The sequence below is a fragment of the Canis lupus genome, chromosome 18 (assembly GCF_048164855.1).
Source record: "Canis lupus baileyi chromosome 18, mCanLup2.hap1, whole genome shotgun sequence".
In the NCBI taxonomy this organism is placed as follows: Eukaryota; Metazoa; Chordata; class Mammalia; order Carnivora; family Canidae; genus Canis; species Canis lupus.
In genome coordinates this window covers 25,276,556-25,291,248 of record NC_132855.1, presented here as the reverse complement: position 1 = coordinate 25,291,248, position 14,693 = coordinate 25,276,556, and the positions used below count along the sequence as shown (strand labels likewise).

At 41.0% G+C, this 14,693-nt stretch overlaps 1 protein-coding gene across 1 annotated transcript in view; it reads left to right on the top strand.

Moving 5' to 3' along the window:
- Positions 1-14,693, top strand: part of DNAH11 (dynein axonemal heavy chain 11) — a 316,619-nt gene that overhangs the window by 295,551 nt on the left and 6,375 nt on the right. Inside the window, 3 exon segments of the mRNA XM_072783813.1 lie at positions 2,225-2,344; positions 11,550-11,792; positions 14,446-14,628. Of these exon segments, the coding sequence (XP_072639914.1) occupies positions 2,225-2,344; positions 11,550-11,792; positions 14,446-14,628 (546 nt within the window).

Below are 14,693 nucleotides of genomic sequence, written 5' to 3'. Positions count from 1 at the left end.
TCATTATTATGTATTAAGGATGCCACCTTGTTGTGACTTTCTCAGTTATGTTCCCCTTGATTGGAAGTTAAAGGTAGATGAATGATTTTATTTCATAGCTAAAATGTGTTTTACAGATGGGAATGGGAATGCTTCATCAAGAACATTTGTGTAAACTCTTATAAACCCCGTGATTGGATTTCAAAAAAGGAAGAACCATTTGTAAGAATTTTCTGGCTTCGTCCTCCAAAAGGAAACATTTCCCATTCAGTTAAATCTGTTAAAATTGAGATATATTTGTCAAAACCAGGTGTTATTCTCTGGGCTACATTTTCTATAAAGGGCCTTTAAAAATGACTCATCTGTGTTTCTATGTGTAAATGATTCCTTTATGTTCTTTCGCCGATCATGGTTACAATTTTCGTGACCAAATAAGTCTCCTCAAGCTTCAAAGGTGATGTGACTGCTATCAGAATATGTACACTTAATATATAACATGGGTGTGTTCTCCTGAGGAACACATTTTGAGGAAGTTGTATCCAAAACAAATGGCGTTAATATGGTATGTGATGATCAATATTCCATATCTACCATTTTTAAAATATACATTTGCTCATATTTTGATCTTGTAATAAATAATATTTTGTGTTGACCTTAACACATTTTGTTTACAATATTGCAGGCAAAATTGACTGTTGTAATAGTCCTGGGTAGAAAGTGAAATGGACCACTTAATCCTTTTATACAGGTGCTTCATAACTGTCCCCTGAGGCTGAGACAGGGAATATTACCCTATTCCAACTGAGTGTCATGTACAGCGTCGAGTTAGAAATGACGAGGAGAAGGGAGCGGACTCCTGTTTCTCCCTGGCTCTCCCATCCTGAGACTTGGCAACCCCAGGTGGCCAAGTGAATCGTGTCCTGCCCGCCGCCCCCACTGTTGTTCCAGGATCCACACAGCTTTCAGTTTTTCACGCCTCCTCCTCTCTCAGATGTCTAGACCCAAGCCATTCACCACACATGGTGAAGCGAGTTGCCAGGACTTGAGAGCTAGGTTATGAGCACAGAGTTGGGCGGTGCAGAATGCCCTTTTCAAGGAGGTAGATGTTAAAAACAAAGAGCAAGATGTGAGGGGAGAGAGTCAGTTATTGAGAAGGATAGATCTCCAGTTGATTAAAATCTCCAGGGAGCCACATATCAGGTGGTAGGATACATAGCAGGTATGAACAAAACGTACCAGAGAAGTGAAATGGAGACCTCTTTGTTTCCCGTGCATTCCATGAGGACGACGTGGACGGTGCCCGTGGGGTGGAACAGGGAGCATGCTACAGGCCAGGCTCTTCGCTCTTATTTCTCGCTCCCATCAGACGAGCTTGAAAAAAGGACCCATTTGAGGTTCATTTATTCAAATTCAAATAAACTTGTAACAAGTACGTTGGAACAGTTGAAGCAATTTTACTTGTTCTGTCAAATCATGCAACAAATGAAGGCTATAATTAAGTTTTTACTTGAACTGCTGGGAGGCAATCTACTGCCCCTGAGGGTATAAAGGTTCCTGTCTAGAAAGGCTTCATCACAGACTGGCATGTTTTGCAAACCCAGAGGAAGCTAAAGGGTAGCAGAGAGAGGCTTCAAGTCCTGCTAAGCCAAATAAAGAGGAGACACCGTTATATTTCTTGAATACTACATGGTACAGTCATTAGAACCCTTAGAATAGCCGCGTAGTAGGCCAGTCATGCCCTAACCCGAGCCCTCGAGTCAGTTGGTAGCAAGGAGATTGGTTTGCCTGGATTTTTGCAAGAGGATGGTTTCCTAAGTACACCCCAAATTCAGATGGTACAAGATTTTCTTTATTTGCCTAAATGAGATAATAAAACGTGGTATTGGATCATAAAAACAGGACCTAGCTCAAAGGCCCTGCGAACTAACACCTTTTCTTGATTTGGGGATGAGATATTGAATTTATAAAGTCTCCCTACATATCATGTTCTAGGAATGATTGCTTTAAAATCTGCCTTAAATGTTCAGTGTTAGTGAATTTTCACCGAAGGTGTTTAAACAGACTGAATGTAATTCTATGTAAAAGCCTACACAATTTCTGAACCTCTTTTAAGCCCTCCTGTTGATGGGGATTTGGGGAGACACGGTGTTAGAGGAGCTTGGAGAGAGGCTTGTGCTGCTAACTGGCCTCTTTGAGGCAGATATACTGGGCCTGGAAATGAACATTTGTGTGATTTTTCTCCCAGGTCCCATGGGAAGATCTCCGTTACCTCTTTGGTGAGATCATGTATGGGGGCCACATCACAGATGATTGGGATCGCAAGCTGTGTCGGGTGTATTTGGAAGAATTCATGAATCCATCTCTGGTAAGACACTTAATGATTAATTTTACAGAAGAGAAAATCCTAGCAAGAATTTTTTTTTTAAGTTTTATTTATTTAATCTCCTCCCGACATGGGGTTTGAGCTCATAATCCCCAAATCAAGAGTCACATGCTTCTCCTACTGAGCCAGCCAGGCGCCCCTCTAGTAAGAATTATTTTAACTAATTCCACTATGTAAATACTTCTGGCCCACTGTCACAGAGGTTGGAAATTTGTTAGAATTGCAGTCTTTTTTTTTTTAATTTTTTATTTATTTATGATAGTCACAGAGAGAGAGAGAGAGGCAGAGACACAGGCAGAGGGAGAAGCAGGCTCCATGCACCGGGAGCCTGACGTGGGATTCGATCCCGGGTCTCCAGGATCGCGCCCTGGGCCAAAGGCAGGCGCCAAACCGCTGCACCACCCAGGGATCCCTTTTTTTTTTTTAATTATTTATCTGAGAGAGAGAGAGAGCACGCTTGCGTGTGTACATGTGAGTGGGGGAGGGGCAGAGAGAGAATCTTCAAGCACTCCCTGCTGAGCACAGATATCCTCACCTGAGCTGAAATCAAGTGTCTGATGCTTAAACCTACTGAGCCACCCAGGTGCTCCAGAAATGCAGACTCTTGGGCCCCATCTCAGATCTATGAAGTCTGAAACTGTTTCAATTAAGACCTCCTAGATTATTTTTGTGCATCATTCTCATGTTCTATGCCCAGATGAAGGACCCTCACATAAACTGTTTGACTGGATCTTTGGAATAACCCTGAGAGGTATGCAGAACTGACACTGGTAACCACTTTTATAGAGAGAGACTGTGGCATGGCTTGCCCCAGGTCCATCAGTTACCATGGGCAAGAAGAGCTCCATCCAGAAGACAGGAATTTGATTTCAATTTGAGGGTTCTAAAATAAGTGAAATCTGTCACAGAAGCCATGGAATTCTAAATTTTGATCACTAACTCTTTAAGTATGTGCTCAAGAAACATGTGATGTGAGAACCCAGTCTTCCACCTGTGAGGAAAGGGTAGAGCACTGCCTGTACTGGAGTTGAGAGAGATTAAGCTCCTTTTCCCATTTCTTATCTTAACAACCCTGTCGGCAAAGACCAAACAGCCGTTCAGTTTATGACCGGGGCTGTATTTCTGGCAAAAGTCCTCTGTCTCTGTTTTCCATATTGAAGTAGCTGAAAGTGGTGGCCACACTTTCTTCATGCTGCGTCTCTAAAGGCTGCCATGGCCATGGCCATTGCCTGTTTCTTGGAAACACAAGGCACGCTACACCACGCTGTCTTTTCCCACTTGAACAAGATACCAACTCTGTTTAAAGTAGTGCCGTGTAACTTCTTTGACATTGGCTATAGCAAGTTCTTTCTAGACAGGTCTCCTGAGGCAAGGGAAATAAAAGCAAAAATAAACTATTGGGACTTCATCAAAATAAAATGTTTCTGCACAGGAAGGAAACAATACAACTAAAAGGCAGCTTATGGAATGGGAGAAAATATTTCCAAATGACATATCTGATTAAGGGTTAGTAGTAGCCAAAATATATAAAGAATTTATAAAATTCAACACTCAAAAAATAAATAATCTAATTCAAAATGGGCAGAAGACATGGACAGACATTTCTCCAAAGAAGACATACAGATGGCCAACAGAGATATGAAAAGATCCTCAACATCACTCATTAGCAGGGAAACAAATCAAAACTACAATGAGTTACCACCTCACACCTGCCAGAAGGGCTAAAATCAGCACACAAGAAACAGCAGGTGTCGGCAAGGATGTGGAGAAAGGGGAACCCTCCTATCCAGTTGGCGGGAATGTAGACTGGTGGGTGCAGCCACTGTGGAAAATAGTATGAAGTTTCCTCAAAAAGTAAAAATAGAACTACCCTTAGAGGGGCATCTGAGTGGCTCATCAGTTAAGCATCTGACTTAGGCTCAAGTTGTGATCTCGAGGTTCTGTGATTGAGTCCCACATCAACCTCCCTGCTCGGTGGGGAGTCTGCTTCTCCCTCTGCCTCTGCCCCTGCCCCCAGCTTATGCATGTGCACTCTTTCTCTCTCTCCAATAAACAAATAAAATGTTAAAAAAAAAATGCCACCTTATGATCCAGCAATGGCACTACTAGGTATTTACCCAGAAAACACAAAAATACTATTTCAGAGAAATACATGCCCCCGGATGTTTATAGCAACATTATCTACAATAGCCTCATTATGGAAACAGCCCAAGTGTCCATTCAAATGGATGGAGAAGCAGTAACGATGTAACAATGGACTATTAGCCATAAAAAAAGAATAAAGTCTTGCCAGGTGCATGGATGGAGCAAGAGGGTATTATGCTAAACAAAGTCAGTCAGAGAAAGACAAATACCGTATGATTTCATTTATATGTGAAATTTAACAAAACAAATGAACAAAGAAAAAAAAGGCAAACTAAGAAACAGACTCTTAACTACAGAGGATAAACTGATGGTTAAGTGGATGCGGGGTTGGGGGAAATAGGTGATGGCGATTAAGAAATGCTCTTGTGATGAGCACTGGGTGTTGTGTGGAAGTGTTGAATCACTATATTGTAAACCTGAAACTAATATTACATTTTATGTTAACTGGAATTTAAATGAAAACTTAATAAATATGCAAAGGACTGCAAAAAAAAATAAAGTAGTGCTACATTTTTTATGGTTTGAACAACCTCCTGTTTATAATTTTTGAGAACTTCATCTTATTAAAGTATTACATCGTTTTGATCACTTTCCTTTTAGTCTATTTTGAGAAATAATCCTGTCATAGAAAATATGGTCTAGGGCAGCCCAGGTGGCTCAGCGGTTTAGCGCCACCTTCAGCCCGGGGTGTGATCCTGGAGACCTGGGATCGAGTCCCGCCTCGGGCTCCCTGTGTGGAGCCTGCTTCTCTCTCTGCCTGTGCCTCTGCCTCTCTCTCTCCGTGTCTCTCATGAATAAATAAATAAAATCTTTAAAAAAAAGAAAAGAAAATATGGTCTATTATAAGTAGTCTAATACAGAAAATCGAAGACAGATTTTTTTCTTACTACTTTTAATAATGTTAAACAATTTGGAGACCATGCCAAAAAAAAAAAGAAAAGAAAACTTTCCTGGCCTGTGACCATTATTTGTTTCCTTTGCCGTGAGACTCCTGGTCTTTCCTTAGTTCTAATGAGCAGGATTTCACAGGTCAGAAAGACACTTTCAATTTAATACAATTGGAAGTCACTCCTCAGAAGAGGTCTGGGAGCAGGTTACCATGGAGATGGGAAAGATAAACAGTGTCAGGCACGTGACCTTTACAGAGGCTGATTTCTCCAAATGATGGTGGAGGTCAAGGGGCAGAGTGAGAAGCTCATGCTGACGTTCCCTCTCTGGCTGTGGCCTGAGGATAGGGAGCCAATTACTGTTGCCAAACTAGACAGTCCATTAACCTTCCCAAGTCTGAACTCCCATTCAAATAGTTGGACAATAAATATAAATGATGAAACCAGAGGGGCAGCACTGGAGTGGGGGAGAGCCCTTTAGAAATTTAGGTATCCAGGCTCCCATGGAGATCTGCTGACGTTTTCGGCTCCAAATGCTCCATTTGAAATCTTGCATCCTCACCAGACGGTGCCACCTTCTCAACAGAGGAAGTTAAAACACTTGGCGACTTGGTGTCAGATGCTGCAAAATCCCAGTTCTTCTGTTCTCTTGCAGATGTGTCCTACTCTTGCTGTTTATATTGGGAACTCAATCTAACACTTGTGCATCTGCAGGACATCTCTTCACCACTTCTCACGTTGGTTAACTTGTTTAGAAATTAGGACCTCTGGTTGCACTGAAAGTTGTCATATATTAAAAACCCTTCTGGTAATAGAGAATAACAATCAGGAGGCTGGGCTTTAAATAAAAAACAATACTAGGGTTCAAATTCAGTTCTCCCTGTATATGCTTTGATTTTAGGCACCTCCCCTGAACCTCCGTTTCATCCTCTACAAAACAAGAATGGCCCATTTCATGGGTATTTTTGTTAGGTTTAAACATTGGTATAGCACTAGACCAACATGCTTACTAAATGGAAGGTATTTTATTATGAAGTATAAATTTTCATGATCTATATTTCATACTTGACTAGATTTAATCTGTGATTATAACAGTGGAAACCATTTATTAAATATTTGCTAGGGGTCAGTACTACACAGCTCATGTGTATTATTTCTTCTCTTCACCATCATCCTGCCAAGTAGGTACTAATACCCCATGTCATCAGAAAAGAAACCCCGATTGACAAAGGTCAAACAGTTGGTAAGTAGCTAAACCAGGATTTGAACTCAAAATCAGACTCTACAGACCACGGTCTCTGTGTATGGCACGCTGCATTGGCTGGAACGCTGATCTGATTGTAGTATTAGGGGCACGGGTCAGCAAACACTGACTCACGTCTGCGCCGTGTGTGGTGCACGGCATGGGGTGCCGCCGTGCACAAAAGTGGGCAGCCCAGGAGCTCAGAGCTCTAGGTTCTTATTCGGCCACTCCCTTGCTGTCCAGCTTTGAGCAGGACCTCCTTGTGCCTCATTTATTCATTTGTAAAATGTAGCTACTGTCTGGAAAATCACCCATGTACCTGTCAGCTCTCAAGACACCTTGATCATAAAATTAATGTTGAGTAATTTCTGAAAATCCCTCATGGCACTTTGGGGCCATGGCATATTTTACTCAGAAGGCCAAGGACAAATACACTTGTTCAGACCCACAGTGAACTAGGAGCTTCTTGTCAATAAGCAAGACCACTTGGAGAGGCAGTAGAGGAGGTAGGTCTTTTATTAAATATCAGAAAACAAGATGTAAGAAGGACAGAGTCAGCAGAGTGGCAAGATGCTGGCTTTCCTGGTGTCTCTCATAATTGTGCCAGACAGTGATTTCTGCAAAAATGACTTCAAATCCTTGATGCTTTTTTCTCATACTGTGGAGGATCGTTCTCCTTGAGTGCGACACCATCGATTTTTTTTTTTTTAATAGCTTTACTGAGACAAGTTCAAATGGAAATTTACCAATTTCACTTGGACAATCCACAGGTCTTAAGTATATTCACAGCTGCGCGGCCATCACCACAGTCTTAGATACCTCATCCCCCCACCCCCCAAAGAAACCCTGCATCCCTTAGGAGTCACTCATCATCCTCTTCCCTAGTCCCCAGCCCCAGGCAACTACTAACTGACTTTTTGTCTCTATGGATTCACCTATTCTGGACATTTTATAGAAGTAGAATGATACAGGGACACCTGGGTGGCTCAGTGGTTGAGCGTCTGCCTTCAGCCCAGGGTGTGACCCTGGAGTCCCGGGATCGAGTCCCTTGTTGGGTTCCCTGCATGGAGCCTGCTTCTCCCTCTGTCTGTGTCTCTGCCTCTCTCTGTGTCTCTCATGAATAAATAAATAAAATCTTAAAAAAATAAAAAAAAATAAGTAGAATGATACACTATGTGGCCTTCTATGTTTGCTACCTTTCGCTTAACATGTTTTCAAGGTTCATCCATGCTATAGTATGTGTCAGTGCTTCCTTTTTATGGCCAAATAATATTCCATTGTATGGATACATTTTCTTTATTCATTCATCATTGTGTGGACATTTCCATTTCCCCTTGGGTATATACATAAGAGTGAAATTGTTGGATCATATGGTATAACTCTATTTAACATTTTAAGGAACTGCCAAATTATAGTTCCAAAGTGGATGCACCATTTTATATCCCCACTAGCAGTGTATCAGTTTCTACACTCTCTACGTTGTTGCCAACACTCTTGTAATCCCCTCCACTACTTTTTTGTTTTAAGCCACCCTGGTAGGCATGAAGTGGTATCAGAGTGTGGTTTTGACTGGCAATTCCCCTAAGACTAGCAATGTTGGGCATCTTTTTGTGTGCTTATTGGCAGTTCATTTATCATCTTTGGAGAAGGGTCTGTTTAGAAGTATTGATTCTTTTAAGAGTAACAATAACCTCTTCAAATGATGTTTCCGAAAGGCAAGACAGGTGGTCAGTATGCAGATCGCTCTACTGTTCTGGGTCCATCAACAAGCAGCAGCTTTTCATGAAAGCCTTGAGTGGAAAGGGATTCAGGCCAGGATTCACAGAGCTCCTGGAGTATGCTGAAATCTTTACAATTTTCTTAAAGGAGAAAGAGAACACTTAAGAACCTATATGAACTCACTTTTCAAACTTTGCTTTTCTGACATCATAGTAGGAATTTACAGTGGAACATTCCTCAGGCAGTCTTTTTTTTTTTTTTTTTTTTTTTTCATTCTAGGAAACCAAAATGTATTTGAAATAATCATGTCTTTTCCTAGGACACAAAAAAGATCCAAATGAATGTAAAAGACTACTCACTATGTGCCTAGCCGTTGGCATACGTGGTCCCTAAATTCCCACAGCCAGGATCGTGAGGTAGCTATCAGAAGCACTGCTTCACTGATGAAACTGAAATTCAGAAAAACTGCCATTTCTTAAAGCCCCGAGCCACCAACCCATTCAGGGATGGGAACTGAACCACGTCTGGCTGACTGTAAACCACAAGCCCTTGCCTTTCCTTCGTGGTTTTCTTTTGTGCTGCTCATTAACAAACATATAAGAGGCACTCTTCATGTGTTTGTAAAAAGACTGCCTGACGGTCTCTCCATTTGCATGCCCGCCAGCACTCCAGGAGTCTGCATTCAGACAGACTCCCAGGCTGCATGGCATTTGAACATTTTTAAGTGGTTCCACTTTTTGGTCTGTTTCTTTGCTTGAAACTCTGTTTTTAACTTTGTCTTTAATTGAAAGACAATTTAACTGTGGCTCTTAATGTTTCTTTCAACAGTCTAGTGAGCACTTAAGGGAAGACCAAGTCCTTGTTTGCAGGGCACAAAGTTTGGTTTGTATATATGTATTCTAACTTTTGCTTTCATTATTTGTATTTTGTGCCCTTATCTTTATTTTGGCTAACTTATCTCATTGACTACAACATGAGTTGAAGTCTCCCCCACAGTTTTGTTTCTGTCACCCTGAACAGGTGAGATTGAAATGGATTATTCTGGGGGCACCTGGGTGGCTCAGTTGGTTAAGCATCTGCCTTTGGCTCAGGTTATGATCCCTGGCCTTGGATCGAGCCCCTTGTCTGGTTCCCTGCTCAGTGGGGAATCTGCTTTTCCTTCTGCCCCTCCCCCTGCTTGTGCACTCGCTCTTTCTCAAATAAATCTTTTTTTAAAAATGGATTATTCTGATTTTCTAAAAACAAAATGATAGAAAATGCGGATAAATGAGTGAAATGAACCAAGCTAATGGATACTGGTGGGGAGATGGGCCAAGTTCCTGCTTCTCATATTTGTTGGTTCAGATTTCTTTTTCTCACAAAATGAAAGAGTAGATGGACTTGGAAATCTTCCTAGTCCAAAAGAGAAATGCTGACTCAAATATTTAAAATGCCTTTTGGAATTCACAGCCAGCCACTGAGCATTGTCTCTAAGGACACGGGCGCTCTAGGAAACCTGTGCCTAACGGGTCTGGGAAGAAACAAACAGCCAATACTCGCAGATGAAATGGTTGTGTAAAAATCGATTCCTTTATCCCCATCAGACTGTGAGTTTCTTAGGAACTAAGGGTACATGAACCTTTTACACTTCCAAGGCTTGTTAGGCTATATTAGGTGCTGAGTACATAGTATCAAGTAAGAATTTGTGAAAACTTTGTCTCTGGGTAAGAGTGAGGGGACCAGATGGCATAACATACACAATTATAGAGGGAAACCCCAGTTTCAGAAAATGATTAATAAAATATAGGCATAAAAGAGCTACATTAGGTAAGTGTTTTTAAAAGTATCCCACTGGGGAAAAAAAAAAGTATCTCACTGTACATTGAAGCGTATGTAGACAATCTATAGCCAGAGAAACAGGGAAAATGAAAACAGAGGCGGTTATGGCCCTGGGGAATTAAAAACAAATTAGGAAAAAAATCTGAGATTATGCTGAGTGAACTAGAAAATTTTAAGCACTTACTGTGTTTATAAGAACTACCTTCACACACTGAGATTTGGTATTGCTACTCACATTGCCTTTGTTAAGAACCTTCCTCCACATGGAATGTCTACCCTCTACTCCAACCTTAATGAAGTAGATGGGCATGATAAATGCCTTATCCTGGCCTTTCATTCATTAGGCACTTGTGTATTGAGCACCAGTATGTGCTAACAATACTGGATCTTGAGATGAGCAACAAGGGTCTATAGATCTTGAGATGAGCAACAAGGACTCTGCCCTGAGTAGCTCAAAGGGTCTATGGATCTGGAAATGAGCAACAAGAACTATGCCCTGAGTAGCTCAAAGGTGACGTAGCACTGATTTCTCTGTGTATACAGCCCTATAAAATGTTTTTTAAATTTTTTTTAAAGATTTTATTTATTTATTCATGATAGTCACAGAGAGAGAGAATGAGAGAGAGGCAGAGACACAGGCAGAGGGAGAAGCAGGCTCCATGCACTGCTAATGCAAGCTAATGCCCGACGTCGAGCCCGACGTGGGATTCGATCCCGGGTCTCCAGGATTGTGTCCTGGGCCAAAGGCAGGCGCCAAACCGCTGTGCCACCCAGGGATCCCCAAGCCCTATAAAATGTTACATACAGGCTTATTTTTCCATATATGTACATAGAACTCTGGTTATAAAATTCATATGTATCATATATAAAATTGAGCAATATTGTGGAAAGTCTCTGCATTAGGAAAGCTAAGCCTAGAGAGTCTACTAAAGTGAGTTCAGAATTAAGATTTAAACATCTTGCCTGGGGAAGTTAGAGTCCCATCTTCTCTCTGCAAAATGTTTGCAGTTTGGGACAATCAATGACTTGGAGCATGTGATGGATGACCGATACGCAGGAGATGGTTCAGCACCCAGTCATTCCTTTGTGGGCATGTATCACGTTGCTCCGAGAAAACTGCAGACTTGGTTCTCTTGGAGCAAGGATTCACGTGCATTCCTTGGACTCCTCCCCAGAGGTCAGCCTGGTGCCACACACAGGACAAAATGATTGATTACAGAAGCCTCATGAAATATTTTAGGGAGCCTGCGACCCATCTGGCATTGCACAGGACATTCTTACTGAGTGTTCTCAAAATGTCTTAATGTCTTAGGGTGTGAAGATTCATATCCATTTAGACTTCCGAGTAACTGACTTTTTTCCTTTGTGGTTGAAGATTGAAGATGAACTTATGCTGGCACCAGGATTTGCAGCCCCACCTAACCTAGATTATTCAGGCTACCATCAGTACGTAGAGGAGAAGCTTCCTCCAGAAAGCCCAGCACTGTATGGCCTCCACCCAAATGCTGAAATAGAATTCCTGACAGTGATGTCCAACACTCTCTTCAGAACTTTGCTAGAGCTGCAGCCCAGGAATGCACTCATCCATGAGGAGCTGGGGCAGTCCACAGAAGAAAAGGTAGAGGATCTTTCTTTTCTGTTGAGCCGTAACATTTTTGTACAGTGAAGGGTACTAATCTTAAGTGTACAACTCGATAGATTTTTCTCCTTCCATATACCCATGTAATCATCACTCAAATAAAAATACTTAATTTCCAACACTCAGTCAGTATATCCCTCCCTCTGCTGGCCAAACATTACTACTCTAACCTTGATCACCACAGATTAGCCTTGCCCGTGTTTGGACACCGGATGGATGCATTCATACCTTATATACTGATTTCCATCTAGCTCTTTTCACTCTCTGTTACATTTGTGAGATCCACCCATGTTCTTGCGTGGACCAGGGATTCATTTAGTTTAGTATTCTTTTGTATGAATATATATAGTTCTTTATTCAGTCTGTAGTAGAGGGATGTTTGGGTTATTTCTAGTTCTTTCCTATTTTGACTTATCATAGCCACGAACATTCTTGTAGTCTTTTGTCAGCTGGCACTGGCAACTCCACAAGGTGTCCGTTCATCCTGCTCACCCCTCTTTGCTCAGAAGTGGAATTGCTGAATCGTGCACTGTAATGCGTAGTTTCAGTAGACACTCCCAAGCAGTTTTCACAAGTGTTTGTACCATTTACACTCCCACCAGCAGTGTGCAAGTTTCACGTGTTCTCTGTCCTTGAGGTTTTGTTAAGGTTAACATTTCATTGTGGTTTTAATTTCACATTCCTTAGTCAAGGAGTGATGCTGAGCATCTTTTCATTTGATCTTGGCCATCTGGCTATAACCTTATGTGAAGTGCCTGTTCCAGTTGCTTGCCCATTTTTTAAATTGAGTTGTCAGGCTTTCTTCCAGGTTTGTTAAGGACCCTTTATTCTAAACATGCACCCTTTGTCAGATAGATGTATCGCAAACATCTCCAAATCTGTGACTTGCCCTTCTCTGTCTTTGGCTCTGTCATTTTGTTACAGTGTCTTTCTTACATTATCTTGGGAGACTGGCATTATTTTTTTTTTCCTTTTGGCATTATTCTTTTGAAGGTATGTATTGCCCTAAAATGATGATGAGAAATGGACATCAAATGCTGGTTTTTTACATTTAGATTCAAACCTCATTTCTCAGTAATTTAAAACCTTAATAAAAAAAAATAAAAATAAAAAAATAAAATAAAACCTTAATAGTTTATCCCCCCACCCCCAGATAAATTAGCCCTTATTTCCCCTCACAATTTAATCAGGATTTGACTGACACAGATTCAGGTTGTTGGAACACACCAAGCATCAAATTTAACTACATTGAGGTCCGAGGAATTTACCATATTATTTCTTGAAATGTGGCCATTTGTTGAGGCCCTTGGTTGACATGTAAGGGCTTTAGAATTTGTGCGTGTTTTATCCTATATATTAACACCTTCCTTGTTATGAATGTTAGACTTTTTTTTTTTTTTTTTTAGGCAAAGATGAAAAAGGAAACATTCATCCATTTGGGAAAGGCTATATAGTATCAATAGAAACAGAAAGATGGATGAAGTCTTTGTTTCGTGTTGGGCTTCAATCTTTCCAACAAAGAAGCTGACCATTAAACCAAAAACTGCAAAGCCAATGAGCTTTAGATGCCTCAACACCCCAAACAGACAAACAGCAGCGACTCTATTAGTTGTTTACTATATCCTGGGCACTAAAGAACGTGCTTTACAGATAAGCCATCTAATTAATCTAATATCAGGATCCCTATTCCAGGATTAATTAATGGTGACTTGCCAGACAGCTACAAAGGGCCAGTGAAGGAAACCAAACTCTAGGTGAAAGAATGGCTTTTGGAATCAGCTAACTTGCCTACTACACTGTGCTTCATATTTTCTACCGCTGCTGCAGATGAGTTTTTTAAGGTTCCAGGACCTGAAAAATAACCTGCCAACATGCTAAAGCACCTTAGGATTAAGATACCAGAAGCACAGGCAGTAATCCAAAAAATCAAGAAAAGAAGGAAAGCTGCCTAAGGTGGAAAACAGGCAATGCTCTTCAATCTTTTGTCCATTTTGGGTACTTGTTGGTTTTCCCCAGCTCAGCAAAAAGGACAAAAAATACACACATTGAAGTATTACATACATTCTGAACATCTTTAATGTATAAATTTTTTATTTCTTCAAAGCAATAATTAAAAGAAGACAGAGGCTTCCTTGCTGTTAAAAATGCTGATCCAAATTGCTCCCAAAACTTTAGGCTATGTCAGTTGGGAAGGCAATATCATAGACTCACCAGAATTAGCTCAAGCCTAAAGGGCATTTTTGCTTCGTGTGACTTTTCAAATTTTTATTTAATACCTAAATGTCAGGATCTTACTTCCTCTTTCTGTATCTTTACGTACAAGTGAAATGTGGTTGATGACGTTCTTCTATTCCCTAACTGCTAACAGTGAATAAACTGCAAACGAATAGTAGCTCCCCTGATGGGACCCAAAGAAGGGGAAGGGGCTGCATTGATGCAGAGGTCCTTGAGCTAGTCCTCAGCGCCTGTCTGCCCATCTTCAGGGAGTCGTGGGTATCTTTTAAGTGCATTAGCAAGCACCTTGGGGAATTGTAGAATATATGCTGGGACTTTGAAAAGTCAAGGACATTAGTCCCTGTGACTAAAAATGAAATACAAAGGAGCTAAATCTTACATGTGTTAATGATTTAAGGTTAAGAATGTCTCGGATGACATTTTGGAGAAACTCCCAGAAGAATTCAACATGGTGGAGATAATGCAAAAAAACTCAAACAGAAGCCCCTATGTTCTTGTTTGCTTCCAAGAATGTGAAAGGATGAATATTCTCCTTCGGGAAATCCGTTCCTCACTTCAACAATTAGACCTTGGTTGGAAGGTAAGTTTAAAAAGGGATCCTAGAGTGCGTTTCACCATGTTGAAGGATAGTCACTATGTGGCCTC